Here is a 13,907-nt window from a genome sequence, read left to right as displayed (position 1 = left end):
TTATATGCTTAGAGTGCTCAACTACAACATGCATACAGATATATGTCTGATTATAATGTTCTTCTACTTTCTTTGATCATAATTTGATAATTACTTCGGTAAGATCACTAGACAATTATCACAAACTGCTTCACGCGAGTGCCAATTTGTGACATAAATTGTGAATTTTGTGATTAAAGCATAATCTACAGTATAATAAGGCTAATTTAATAAACAATTACACATAGTAATTTGGTTGACATTTGATGTCCAATGAAAAATCAGGGATCTGAACCAAAACCAGTTGAGAAACACTGATCTAGGTAGTATTGCTTACATACAATTTTTTATTTTATTTATTATTTTTTTTACTCAGAAGCTTCAATTCTACATATTAGAATGTCTTAAGGCCACAATCCTGTGATGAGCTTGAAAGTGACTATTACTACTAAGTTTATAACCTTGGCTGTTACAGTTGAAAGGTGTATTATATCGACATTCATGAAAAGACATTTTCTCTTCTAGCTAAAGGAATATGTTATATTTACAATACACAACACGGGTCCATATAACAAAGGAAGTTTAGAAGCAATGTGCTTGAATAGGCCAATTGAATGCCTCAAATTCTTAGTTATAAATGAAGCTCATGACCATTAAATATCGACATACATTGATCATTTACAAGCTCATGGTGCTTTTAACAAACCAATGTCTTCCACAGATAAATAAAACTTGAGTCCTTTCTATGTATAATATAATGTAATACCTCATTGAATCTCAACTGCAGCCACAAAGAACTGGTTGATATCAAGATTTCATTCATTTGAAAACACATTTCACGGTAGGAAAGATAAGTAAAATCATAGGAAAAGAAGAGGCACAAATTAAAGAGAGCTGGGGGCAAACACATGCTTTTAAAGGCAACAAAGTTGGTTCGAATTAACCTCAGTCAGTTACGTCTCTGAAGCAAATGCTCTGGGTTATTTTAGCTTTTAGTGAAGGGGACATGCTGATTTAGAACATCTTCAATGATTGTGGACAATAAGTGCCTCTGCATATCTATCTCCCCTTCTTTCTCCTGCTCTCTAAAGAAAGTGAACTGCCAGCATCTCTCACTTCTTTTCTTTTTGCACTGTATTAAGCAGTGTATTAATTAGCCTTTTGCATCTCCATTCACAGGAATAACACTTTTCACCTCTGATAGATGTGAGAAACACACTGTAGGTTACTCACCTCTCAGTTGATTGCTTGCAAAAACGAGATCTCTTACATCTTGCTCAAAGAAAGCCATATTTATACATTAGTTGTGGCTTTATCTTCAAGAAAAACACATCCCAATAAAATCAAACCCTTGAAGCTGATTACGTCATAATAATCTTTTTTATACAAGTCTGGATAGTACAGGACAACCAATAATGGATTGGTTGAATGGAAAAACAAGCCAATTTACAAGTTCAAAATCAATATGTAATTATGTGTGAATGCCGAAAATCTTATATTACAGTATAAGTAATGTAATGTAAATCACGGTAATGATATATGTCACTATTTGTTGGGTAAGTTACTTAAAATATTTATCCACTACCAATTTCAAATTATTCTCTAATTGAAATACTTTACTGATTTCTCCATGAGAAAAGTAATCACATTACTTATTACTTTACTTTTTTAGTCACTCTCTAAAATACTTTTTCAGAAATTAATAAAATACACTGTCTGTATTTCCTCCTTGTTCCCCTTCTCGACATTGGGTCGATGTAGTGACACTAGGGGTCGCCCTTGGGATCTCTGATCTTTAAGAAAAGGCCAATGGCAATTGGCGAGTGGAATTTGCATACCACTCCCCCGCATATACGGGTATTAAAGGAGCTGGAATGCAACCGCACATTCAGATTTTTTCTTTGGAGCTGAGTGGTTGTGTTCAGCGTGCTGAATTACTCTGCCGATCCATTCACCTCTGTCCATGACCATGGGAATGTTGCGATCGCGCTTTCTTTCATCAGAGGGAAAGCCACCCCAGCGGCTCCCCGGGTCCTTCTAACTACGGGTCTTCTATGAGTCGGTTAGCACTGGGGGCGATTTGGGGACCTCAATGGGAGCTTCTCTGCTGGGAAACCCTCCACAGAACCCCCATTCCCTAGCATGCTTGTGTGCCCCGGTCGTGTTCTGGGATGGGACCGCGGGCCCATCTCAGGGAAGGTTCGCAGTCTCATTCGGGGCTCATGAAGAGGATGAGCTGTTGATAGCAGCATCGGAGAGTGGGCTCGTCCTGTCTGACGTGGAGGACTCGGCTGGACTCCCACCCTCGGGTACGGCAGCCCAGTCGCAGGCTGACACAGAGCTGGCGGCCATACTTGCCCGGGCGGCTACAGGCATAGGGCTGGAGTGTAATCCTTCGCTCCCCCCCGAACCCTCGCTGCTCGATGATTGGTTCCTGGGGCAAGAGCACTGCTCACGGCCGCGCTCCGCCCCCATTCCATTCTTCCCGGAGGTGCATGATAAGCTTAGCCGATCGTGGTGTGCTCCTTTTACTGCCCGCACCTGGTTTGTATCATGCAAAACCAGAGCGCAGAGTGCCACCACCTTGCAGAGTCATTCAAGGCTCCTGTCCAGGGCCTGTAGGCTTACATCATCACTGGCTGCTGAGGCCTATGGCGCTGCTGGACAGGCCGCCTCCGCCCTGCATGCCATGGCTCTCCTGCAGGTGCACCAAGCCAAGGCACTTAAAGAGCTGTACAAGGGTAGTCCTGACCCGGGATTGATGCAGGAGCTGCGATTGTTGACTGATCTTGCCCTCTGGGTGACAAACGTCACGGCGCTGTATTTCAGGCAGGCGATGTCCACTGTGGTGGTCTAGGAGTGCAACCTTTGGCTCAATCTGGTCGATTTGAGGGAGACAAGGTTCGATTCCTTGATGCCCATCTCACAGGTTTGCCAGTTTGGCGACCCCATAGGAGAATTTGCCTGGCAGTTTTCGACGGTGAGGCAGACGGAAGCTATACAGCATATCCTGCCCCGGCACAGCCAAGGGCATCCCCCTGCGGCAAAAACACCTGCTCTGCCACAGCCCACCCCAGAGTGGAGCCACCCACAGGAAGCAGATGCCACCCGTCTCATGGCCAGCCACCAAGAACCTAAGGAAGGCTTCGAAGCACCCATGACATGGGGAGCCCAGGAGGTTCGAGATCTGTGTCACAGGAGCTGGTAAGCAGACCACTCCTTCCTCCGGTGGAGGGCCTGCCGGAGAATCCTTGGTTTCCTTTTCTTATGATTTTGCAGCATGCCCAAGGAGCTGTAGTACCCAAATTTTCAAGAAAAGAGTAGTTTCCTCACTTCATGGGCCATTCGGTTGGTGTCCACGGCCATCGTTGTCACGACCACTGGGCACCGTTTCCTTTCCGCAGGTATGGCGCCTCAGAGGTAGGCCCGCCCCCATGTGCTCAGCTGTGGCACAAATCCACCCTCGACTTGACGCCTCGGCTGGTCGTGAGGATGATTTACCTCCTACCCTGTCTCAAACCATCCTGACAGTGGAGGAGCCAGGTAAGTGCTTCAATGTCCCTAGACTCACCACAGCTACCAGTTGCACCTGAAGCTCCTCCCCGTCACGAGGCCCCACCCGCCAGTATGTCCAATGCGATTGTTCCCTCGGTCCCCCTTGTTCGGAGCTTGGCGGCGTGGCTCATGCTACCCAACCCGTCGTAGTGGTTGATCAAGACTATCCGACTCGGCTACGTGATTCAATTCGCCAGGTGCCCGTCCAGATTCAATGGCTTACGCTTCACTTTGGTGAAAGGCGAGAACGCCGCTGCCTTGCATGTGGAGATCGACGCTAGAGACTGTTCCACTAGCCGAGATGAAGAAGGGATTTTAAAGCCCCTACCAAAAAAGTGGTGAGTTGCGGCCAATCTTGGACCTACGAGTTCTGAACCGGGCTTTGCACAGACTCTCGTTTAAGATGCTGACATAAAAACACATTTAAGCGAGCGTCTGGCATCAAGATTGGTTCGCGGCGGTAGACCTGAAGGATGCGTACTTCCACGTCTCGGTTCTACCTTGACACAGCCCTGTGTGCTGTTAGGTAAGAACAGATAAGTTCAGGGATAGCTGGCCAGGTGTACTGCTTGCGCATAGCGCCTTTCCCCATCCTTGAGGTGAAGACGTGTGCTTTTTCTCCCAGTCGCGTTCACAAAGGCATGGACCCTGGATGTCCTTCCTCCTTAGCCCTGTGGCTGGTGAGTTTTCTGAGAAACTTGCTGCTGGCCAAGTACGTGTGCTAACTAGTGTGCTAATTGTACTGGGGTAAGTGCTCCACATGCGCTGGTTACCTCATTGCTAAACCTGTGTTTCCGCAAAGTGGTTTCCTATTGGAAAACCGCGTCTTCCTTTGGTCAGAGGTCCCTCTGCCCCTGGTCACCGTGTCTGTAGAAACACTCGACAGGGTTCGGTAAGACCATGTGATATATTCCACTCATCCCCCCACCCTCCGGGTGGCCCCCAACGCGGACCGTATATGGCCCCCTGCTGAACAATTTCATTCCTTTTGGGGAGAAAAATGAGAAGAGGCTGCGGCTGGGTCAGCCAGTGCATATTTTTGAGCAGTTGAATTGTCCCTGTTGAATTGTGAACTTTTGAGACCTACAAGAGCATTGGGGGAGGTTAGGTGATGGCCGGGTGCACTGGCTACGAGGCACACAGAGGTCTGCCCGTCTCTACACAGTTCAGTTAGTCATGGTGTTATGTATAGGGACCCCTAGTGTCACTACATCGACACAAGGTTGAGTAATTGACAGAAGGGAAAAGTTTTGGTTACTGATGTAACCTTCGTTCCCTGATGGAGGGAACAAGACGTTGTGTCCCTCCTGCCACAGCACAGAACTAACCGCTGAAATGGAGTGGCGATGGTGTAGTGGGCTAAAGCACTAAACTGTTAAGCAGAAGGTTGTCGGTTCGATCCCCACAGCCACCACCATTGTGTCCTTGAGCAAGGCACTTAACTCCAGGTTGCTCCAGGGGGATTGTCCCTGTAATAAGTGCACTGTTAGTCGCTTTGGATAAAAGCGTCTGCCAAATGCATAAATGTAAATGTAAATGTAAATGGCCTGGACCTTGTTTCAGCTCCTCAGCACAAAACCTGAATGTGTGGTTACTTTCCAGCTTTATACCTGTATGTCCTGGGAGTGGCATGCATATTCCAGTCGCCAATTCCCCTTGGCCTTTTCTCAAAAATCAGAGGTGTCTGGGGCTCCCAAGGGTGATCCCTAGTGTCACTACTTCGATACAACATCTCATTCCCTCCATCAGGGAACAGAGGTTACAACAGTAACCGAGACGTTTATTGTCACACACAAACTATCATGTACAGACATACTGTACATATTAAGATAATTCATAATTAAATGTATTGTTAATATGGATAACCCAAGCATTCTACTACTAAGTAATTAACTTAATTGAAAGTCAGTAATGTTTTGCGCAAGATTGACCTAGTTCACTGTAACAATGCGTTTTGACAACAGGCAAGGGCTTTAATTGTTTTCTGATGATAGCTAGGACTAGTGGTGGTATAGTGGGCTAAAGCACTAAACTGGTAAGCAGAGGGTTGCTGGTTCGATCCCCACAACCACCACCATTGTGTCCTTGAGCAAGGCACTTAACTCCAGGTTGCTCCAGGGGGATTGTCCCTGTAATAAGTGCACTGTTAGTCGCTTTGGATAAAAGCGTCTGCCAAATGCATAAATGTGAATGTAAATCTTACAATTGATTTAAAAAATGTTGTGTTAGCATGTTGCTAAGCTAATGACGTGATAGTCTAACATGCATAACAACATAATGTCACGATGAAATCCACAGCTCAAACACATATTTGTTAAATTCACCTTTTGGTATTGAACAAATAACTATTTCTAATATTTCTATTATCTACTATTTCTCAAAATTTTTCCACCATCTTGTGAAGTACACACATCATGCTGCCTTATTATTTAATCAAAAGAAAGTATCGTAGAAGGCATTAGAATGTTGCTGTCTGCTTTTTTAACAGCATTTGTGTCGGGGCACGCCTATGATGCCTTAAAATGCTGCCTTCGTAGGTGGCTAAATAGGTTTTGAACAGAGCTCATGCAGGGGTGTAAAAGGTACTCAGAAATTATACTTCAGTGAAAGTATGGGTACTTAGTGAACATTTTAGTCAATTGAAACCAAGTATCTGGCCTAAAATACACTTGAGTGAAAGTAAAAAATTATTCCCATTAAATTGTCCTTAAATATTAAAAAAGTATTAAAATTCCTATCTAGAATGAAATCAACAGAGGAGATTGTGTGAGAGAGGATGTTGTTAAATTCGATTGACTTATAATTCACCTATTTACTGTCTCAGATGACTCATATTTTTCTCCAGTGGCATTCGCAACCTTGTCATAGAATCATGTTACAATAACACAATTTTGGGAAAATAATTTTTATGTGGCCTGTTGTACGTAACACTGCAATTTTCTGGTGGAATAAACACTAGAGGCGCTAAAACAACAAGGACTTTTATCCCCTTTCACACAAATCACGAGTAAAACAGATCATATCAGTTCATAAACACTTACTTTTCACTCTGTTCCTCACATAATACATTCTTATGACATCTAAACACTTTTACTATAGCGCATGACTCATTTGAATGTTTGCAATGCATAACATACTACATTACCAAGCTTTTTTATGTGTTATCAAACTGCATGGTAGCTCAATTGATAGAATGGTGCATATGCGATTCAAAGGTCTGGGGTACGAGTTAGCCCAGAGTGTCATAGAAGCACCACAAAATGACGTAGTTGCTTCAGAAATTGTGTTTTTCATCTCACATATGCTTTTTAAGACACTATCGATTAGGTTTAGGTTTAAGGTTCAGGATACTTCCCTATCCTAAACCCTAAACCTAGCCGATAATGTAATGAAAGAAAAAATTTAAAAAGTATTGTTGATTTAAATCTTGACAGAACATTAACCTTAACCTCATCTCTTCATATCTCTAAGTATTTTTACTCAATTACTTTACAACCCTGAGCCTGTGACTTGTAAGTTGTTCTCCCGTTAATATTAAACATTATTGTAATTCCTCTAAACCCAACCTCGAATGCAGAAAATGCCAAGTACAGTTGTATTTAGTAAATAGCATAACCAATGTGATCTCATTAGTATTTTAGGTATTTGTACAAACACAAATGTTTGGTCAGAAACTGAAAACACCCTGAATCACCAACTGAACCACCCTGGCATAACCATAACATGATCCGTTAAAGAAGTAAAAGCAGTGGCTTACCAAACACAGTTCTAGCAGGTACAGACTCTTTGTTGATCCAGAAGGAAACCTGTGCAAGGATCACTGTCATAATACATGGGATGTAGGTCTGAATCAAGAAGAAACCCATCTTCCTTTGCAAGTGGAAGAATACAGTCATAACAATGTATTCACCTGCAAGAGACAAACAACAGTGACATAGACAGTTCCTGAACAAGCCTGCTGATAACATTGTCCTGTACACTGTGTAAGAAAAGTTAACATGTCCTGCAGTGTGCCATGCTACACTCCATCTAAAACTGTTTTAAACAGTATTTTTAAAAAATGTTATGATTTTTATTCATGCTTCATATTAATTGGGGGACTGCATGGCATTTTTGACCTAATTTAATTTGTCGTACCATTTGAAATGAAATAGTAGATGCCAAAAGTGAATGAAAAATGGTGAAAACCTGAAAATAAATGATGACTAGTTACAGGAACTAAAATATATGCTTCTACATTCGTATAAAGTTTAACTTAAAACTTAATCATGTTGATTACTGTAAAAAAGGTCTGCACATTGGCATGTTATTTATCGATATCCAGAAATACATTCAAGATTCAGAAATAAATCAAATTTCAGATTCACAAATTTGATAACATTTACATTCAACACATCCTCTTTTTAGATTCATTTGAACTAAGCCCTAATGGGAAATCCATTTTAAGATGGTAGCTGTGTTTTAGAACATGGTAGCTAGCTTCTAGCTGGTCCAAGCTGGTCATTAGCTGGTCCAAGTTGGGAGATCAGCTTAGACCAGCTACCAGCTTGTCATATCAGCTCAAGTTGTTCAAGATGGTTTTTGGTAGATGGTAGCTGGTCCACCAGCTCATGACCAGCTTGGACCATTTTAGGACCAGCTTGGACCATCTACCATGTTCCAAAACACAGCTACCAGTTTAAGCTGGATTTTCCAGCAGGGAGAAAATGCAAATGCACTTATTTAACTGGAAAGTAGATTAAAAATAGTAAAAAAAAAAATGGACAATACAAGTTAAGATCACTTGACAGCATTTGTGGCATAATGTTGATTACCAAAGAAATTTGACTCATCCCTCCTTTTCTTTTTGAATGTGGCCAATTATTTGAGGGTTTAAAGGCAGAAATGTGAAGCATATATTTTTTATAAAAAGACTTACATTAATTATTTTTTAAAACAGTTGTATAATTTGTACAATTTCACTGTAAAGTTGTTTAAATTGTCATTTTACAGTAATTTTAGGGCTTTAGGATTTGTTGACAATACATCATCATGGCAACAAAGTTGTAAAATTGGCTTTGACTTTACACAGAAAAGGTTACTGAGAGATTTTATCACACTGAAATCATGTTAACATGCATATTGTTTACATCTTGTGGCTATAATTTTTAAAAAGTGAGTATGTTAACGTTTACTGATTGGCCTCCATTAACTTCCGTTTTAAGTGCGCCACTAAAACCTCGATATTTGCTTTTGTAAAGAAAAGAATGGAACAGTCAAAATTATTTTTTGTGGTAATCAACATTATGCCACAAATGCTGGCAACTGAGTTTAACTTAATTTCAACCCAGAATATTCCTTTAAGAAAAGCTCTCTGATGATCTTTATTTTTTTTATCTCCTTAAAATCATACCTGTGTTTGACTTGAGCCTCTCACTGGATACTGTCTGTCCGATCAGATCGTACTGTAGCAGACTGGAGCTTTCTTGAGGTACTTCTACTGAAAATAATGGCCCTTTCTTCCATGTGTATACAATCTCACTCATTGGGTAGGCATCTATATGGAATATTGAACCAAATTAAAGTCAGTTATTCCAAAGAATTCATTCAAAGCAAATGTGCGCCGTTTTGGAAAAGACTTACAGCTGCCAAATTTCAAAGGACAAGAATGTCCATCCATCGGAAAGTTTATCAATCGCATGGGGCACTCAGCATTGATGGTTAACCTGGAAAAAAATAAGGGAACAATTTTAGTAAATGTGCAACAACAACAGATTTAGTCTATCTCCATATAGAGCGGCCCCTACAATTTGAAAACAAATTATCAAAGCAAGTGTCATTTGTAAACAAATGCTGCTAGAGCACCTCTCAAAACTACATTTTCAAAACCATTTTTTAAGAAATAGGTTATTTTTAGTGCTTCTTTACAATAAACAGCAGTTGCTTTGATATTTTACTTTGATAATGAAATGACATTCATGTGATTTAAGTGTGATTGAAGTGTACAAGTATTGTTTGGACCCACTTTATATTGCATAATGCCTTCTTCCCAACAGATGACCAGTACATGATACATTTGCATTATACACTAGAATCCATTGTATATTGTGATGTTTTCTATTTTTATTTCTATTGCCATTTTAAGTGTGTGCAGTCCATCTTTGACTTGGAGAGCAAACAGTTTGGCAGGTCGGTTACCTCATTGTGTACAGGATAGTTCCGTTCTGCATGATGCGAAACAGCTTGTTGGGAGTGGTCATGTTGTGTGAAATGGAACGTTTGCCATTTCGGAAGAATGTGTCTGGAGTCCAGATCTTGCTGACCATGAGGTTGTTGAGGCGCAGGATTTCAATGGGGCCCTCAAATTTCAGCCGGTCGTCCATCCATGTTTGCCGGAAAAACACGTCCATTGTGTATTCCTGAGAAATTATTTTTAAAGAGGGGTTTTTAACACATAAGAGTAGTCATCCATCTGATTGTATTTTCTAGAACTGTACTTTATTTTGCTCGAAAAAAACAAGTCTAAGTTGTTATGTGCAGAAACTAATTATATATACTTAGAGTGCTTAGAGTGGAATATTGTACTTGAAAAAGTTCATTTCGCACTGCAGGACCATTACAATGAACTAGAGAAATAAAAAATAATAAATGTCAACACAATATTACAAATACATTTGGGGTTTCTTCAGCTTCAAGCATTATGGACTTTGTCTTATAAATCATGTCACACTATTACTATTTTTGTTTTATTTTTATAAATGTTTTTGTTTTATCTACTATCAATGTCTAACAGTGTATGTATGTGCATTGCAGGAGATTTATCATTTTTGTCTTATTTATTTATGATTTATTCCCATTGGTGGAAATGAAATTTTTGTATATTTTGAAATAAAGTGTCCGACTCCTTTGGCTAATTTCATAGCTAGCATTTTATGTATTCTAAATGCACAATTAAATAACATTTTCACACTTTCTGCATCATTTGGGAAAATTGTAGATTGATTGGAAATGATGACCTATAAAAATATTCTGCTCACAGGAGATATTTACCTTGAATATTCTTTGTTTTCTTCAAAAATCACTTTTAATCTCAAGTCTGCTCTTCACTGAATTTTTTTTTTTAATTGATTAACAAGTATACTAACTTTAAAATACTTTTTCTAATGGCAAAATAGTTTGGTTTAGTGGCAATGACATGAGAAAACTGAGTATATTGGAAAAAAATCTTTAGAAAACATTGTCATACAATATATATTGAAAAGGTTCATGTGAAAGGCATACATATATATATATATATATATATATATATATAATGGATTTTCATAGTTTAATAATGTACAAGTTTGGGTCTGGGACAAGGCTAAAACTGTAAAACCTCTTCATAAAGGCATTTGAAAAGAAACAAAATAAATGATGAAGTCATTTTTAACGTGACCCTCTAACTCACAATACTTTTGTTACAGCAAACACATCAGTAAAGTGTTATCGCACATGTATCTGATTTAAGATTGCACGCTTCCACTCAGCAATGGCATTTTTTTTCTCCCCACTAATCTTGGCAGAGACTCATCTATACTGTTTTTCGGACTGTCACAGTGAATCACATGGCAAGTGAGCAGGCTTTGGACACTATGGAAAAATAGTGTAGTGTGTAACAGAGAAAGCAAAGCTCAGCTGGGACCCTTACTGTCAGGGATTGTCAACCAGATTAAAATCCCTAAGCTGCTATAATGACATCCTGCACAAATGTCAGAATAATGAAGCCCTGGACCGTCATGACTACAGGCAGTGGGCATAGAAAACATGCAATTACAGTAGATTTATGTTTCTATGCATGTAAATACGTAGAATTTTTAACTCACATACCATTTCCACATCAGATACAGGACCAAAGCTGGTGACAAAGATGTCCGTTTTAACCTCTGTGACAGGACCTAGTGTTGTTGTTTTAAACAAAAATAATGTGAAAAATAAAAGGACATCTTTAGAGATATTTTCACGAAACCAGTCAAAAAAAAGCCCTGCTATTGTTTTATTCGTAAATCAGAAGAAACAAATAAACTTTGATTTTTTTCTTATTTTTTTCATGATATTTAAAAAATGTTTACATTGTGACATAATTTAATGGCTGTTACACACATTTTACTCCTCAATTCTCATTACCGCAACGCAATGCAAAAATAAAAAAAAATAAAAAAATAAATGAGATTTTTATTACCGCAATGTTATATATATATATATATATATATGTTATTAAAATTGTAAGTATTTATACATCTTAGCATTTCATTTTCACTGGTTTTAATAATAAAATAAAGAAGAAAAAAAATAAACGGTCTATTTGAGTTTACAGTAACATGGCATTACAGTAATGAGGTTCATAATTGAAGAAAATGGGAATAGTATAAAATATTTAGACGTGTTAGAGTAATGGGAATTTGGGGTAAAATGTCTCCTGAAAATACTGTAAAATTAAATAAAAAAAAATCTTAATGTTACAAATTGCAAGCTTCATTTTTATTTCTTTTTAACTTTAAATGCAAAAAAAAAAATCACAAATAAATTAAATATATAAAAAATTATGAATTGGGGTTAAATATGGCCAGGACATTTTCTTGACAACTTTCATGAGAATCACCAATTCAGTTATTATTTTCAATTAAATAAAATTATAATAAATAATAAATAAATAAAAGGACTGTATTAAATATTTTGGACTGAGATTGTAGTTTAGTAATAATTCACTTTAAATGAAAAAAAGAAATCTAATAAAAAACAAAGCACTTTTTTGTAATAATAATAATAATAAAAACACACACACACAATTCCACTTCAAAGAAAATGCAATTCATATATATATATATATATTTGGAACTTACAAATGCAAAACTTAATGAAGTCAAAAATACTAAATCTCAAGTAGGCTAACTAACAGCGACGATAAACATTTTATTCCTTCAAAATTGCGCCTAAGTAACTCTTGAGCACGTCATGTCATTCCAGCAACAGTTTAGTACCTCCAAATCCAGGTCGTAGTCTGTTGTCATATCCATCTAATAATCTATCCAAAATGCGCGTGATGTTATCCAAATAAATCTTCGTCTCAGCTGGCGGATTGGCCAACACATGTCCGACACTGTAAACACAGTCCTAACTTCATTTACACTTTCACACATCAATAAGCAAAGCGGAAAGATAAACACGCACACAAAGTTAGATAAAGGCACTTTACTTACCAAGAGAAGAGAAAACATGTGCGTATCCAAGCCATGCTTTACGCGCACTCACTGACCAAGTGTCCGCTTGTCAACTGGTATGATTTGTACATCCCATAACTCAGAGTGTGCTAGATGAGCTGGTGCGATCACAGGACGACTAGTGTGCGTAAATCCTGAAGCTTATATGCGTAAAGTCTTGCCGGAGTTCTCCAGTGCGGTTGCGCTTGTTCGCGCTCTGATGGAAAACTAAAGTGTTGTCAAAGAGGCGGAGGAGACACGACCAAAGGACATTGACAATGATCGAATAAAGCATTAGGAGAGATTAGAGTGGAAATATCCTGATAGTTTGGACTGGGAAAGCTTAAATGATCTGATGTTAGAGTTTACATGAGAGATGGAACGTTAGATAATTCTACATTCATATTTGAACATTAATAATGTACTATTTTCCTTGTTTGAACTATTTAAACTTTATAACAACTTGCATTAATATAATTGACATGACCATATATACAGTAAAATGTTTAACAGATCACAAAAAAGACATGCTTCATGTGGTAACATCTAAATGAACTGGTTTTATTCAAGTCAAAAATATAATTTACCACCACTGAATCACCTTAAATTGCATTAGTTTACACCAATAAAACTCATTTTAAGAGTTAGATCAAGCAGAAGTTGCAGGTTACTTCTTTTTTTAGAAAATCCATTAAAGTTTGAATCATATATTTTCACTTTTACATTTGAATATGCATTAACTACTCATGCAGTTATATAATGTTTGTTTATGACTTATTAAATAACTACATTTTATGCATTATCAAAACCATGCTGTGGATGCTTACTGAGACATATAAACACAAAGTATACACTATTTTAAATCATAAATGTTGCACTGTAAAGCTTATGTAAAATCCACACATTGAAAATGGTTTCAGAAATTGTCATTGATGTCATGCTTAAAGGGATTGTTCACTCAACAATCAACATTTTCTCATCATTTACACACCCTCATGCCATACCAGATGTGTGGCTTCAGCAGAGCACAAACAAAGATTTTAGAAAAATATCTCAGCTCTGTAGGTCCATATAATTCAAATTAATAGTGATCAGACTTTTATAGCTCCAAAAGTTTCATAAAGGAAACATAAAAGTAATCCAGACGACTCCAGTGGT

General features: G+C 38.5%; 1 protein-coding gene across 1 annotated transcript in view; it reads right to left on the bottom strand.

Moving 5' to 3' along the window:
* Positions 1 to 12,948, bottom strand: part of LOC127624736 (gamma-aminobutyric acid receptor subunit alpha-6-like) — a 56,243-nt gene extending 43,295 nt beyond the window's left edge. The window contains exons 1-7 of the mRNA XM_052099591.1: positions 12,750 to 12,948; positions 12,531 to 12,649; positions 11,380 to 11,447; positions 9,712 to 9,932; positions 9,157 to 9,239; positions 8,927 to 9,070; positions 7,292 to 7,444 (exon numbers count right to left, since the gene is read on the bottom strand). Of these exons, the coding sequence (XP_051955551.1) occupies positions 7,292 to 7,444; positions 8,927 to 9,070; positions 9,157 to 9,239; positions 9,712 to 9,932; positions 11,380 to 11,447; positions 12,531 to 12,649; positions 12,750 to 12,784 (823 nt within the window). The 5' untranslated portion in view covers positions 12,785 to 12,948. The remainder of the gene's footprint in view (positions 1 to 7,291; positions 7,445 to 8,926; positions 9,071 to 9,156; positions 9,240 to 9,711; positions 9,933 to 11,379; positions 11,448 to 12,530; positions 12,650 to 12,749) is intronic.
* Between the last annotated feature and the right edge of the window lie 959 nt (positions 12,949 to 13,907).

Source organism: Xyrauchen texanus, chromosome 31 (genome assembly GCF_025860055.1).
Source record: "Xyrauchen texanus isolate HMW12.3.18 chromosome 31, RBS_HiC_50CHRs, whole genome shotgun sequence".
NCBI lineage: Eukaryota > Metazoa > Chordata > Actinopteri > Cypriniformes > Catostomidae > Xyrauchen > Xyrauchen texanus.
This window is presented reverse-complemented; position numbering and strand designations above follow the sequence as displayed.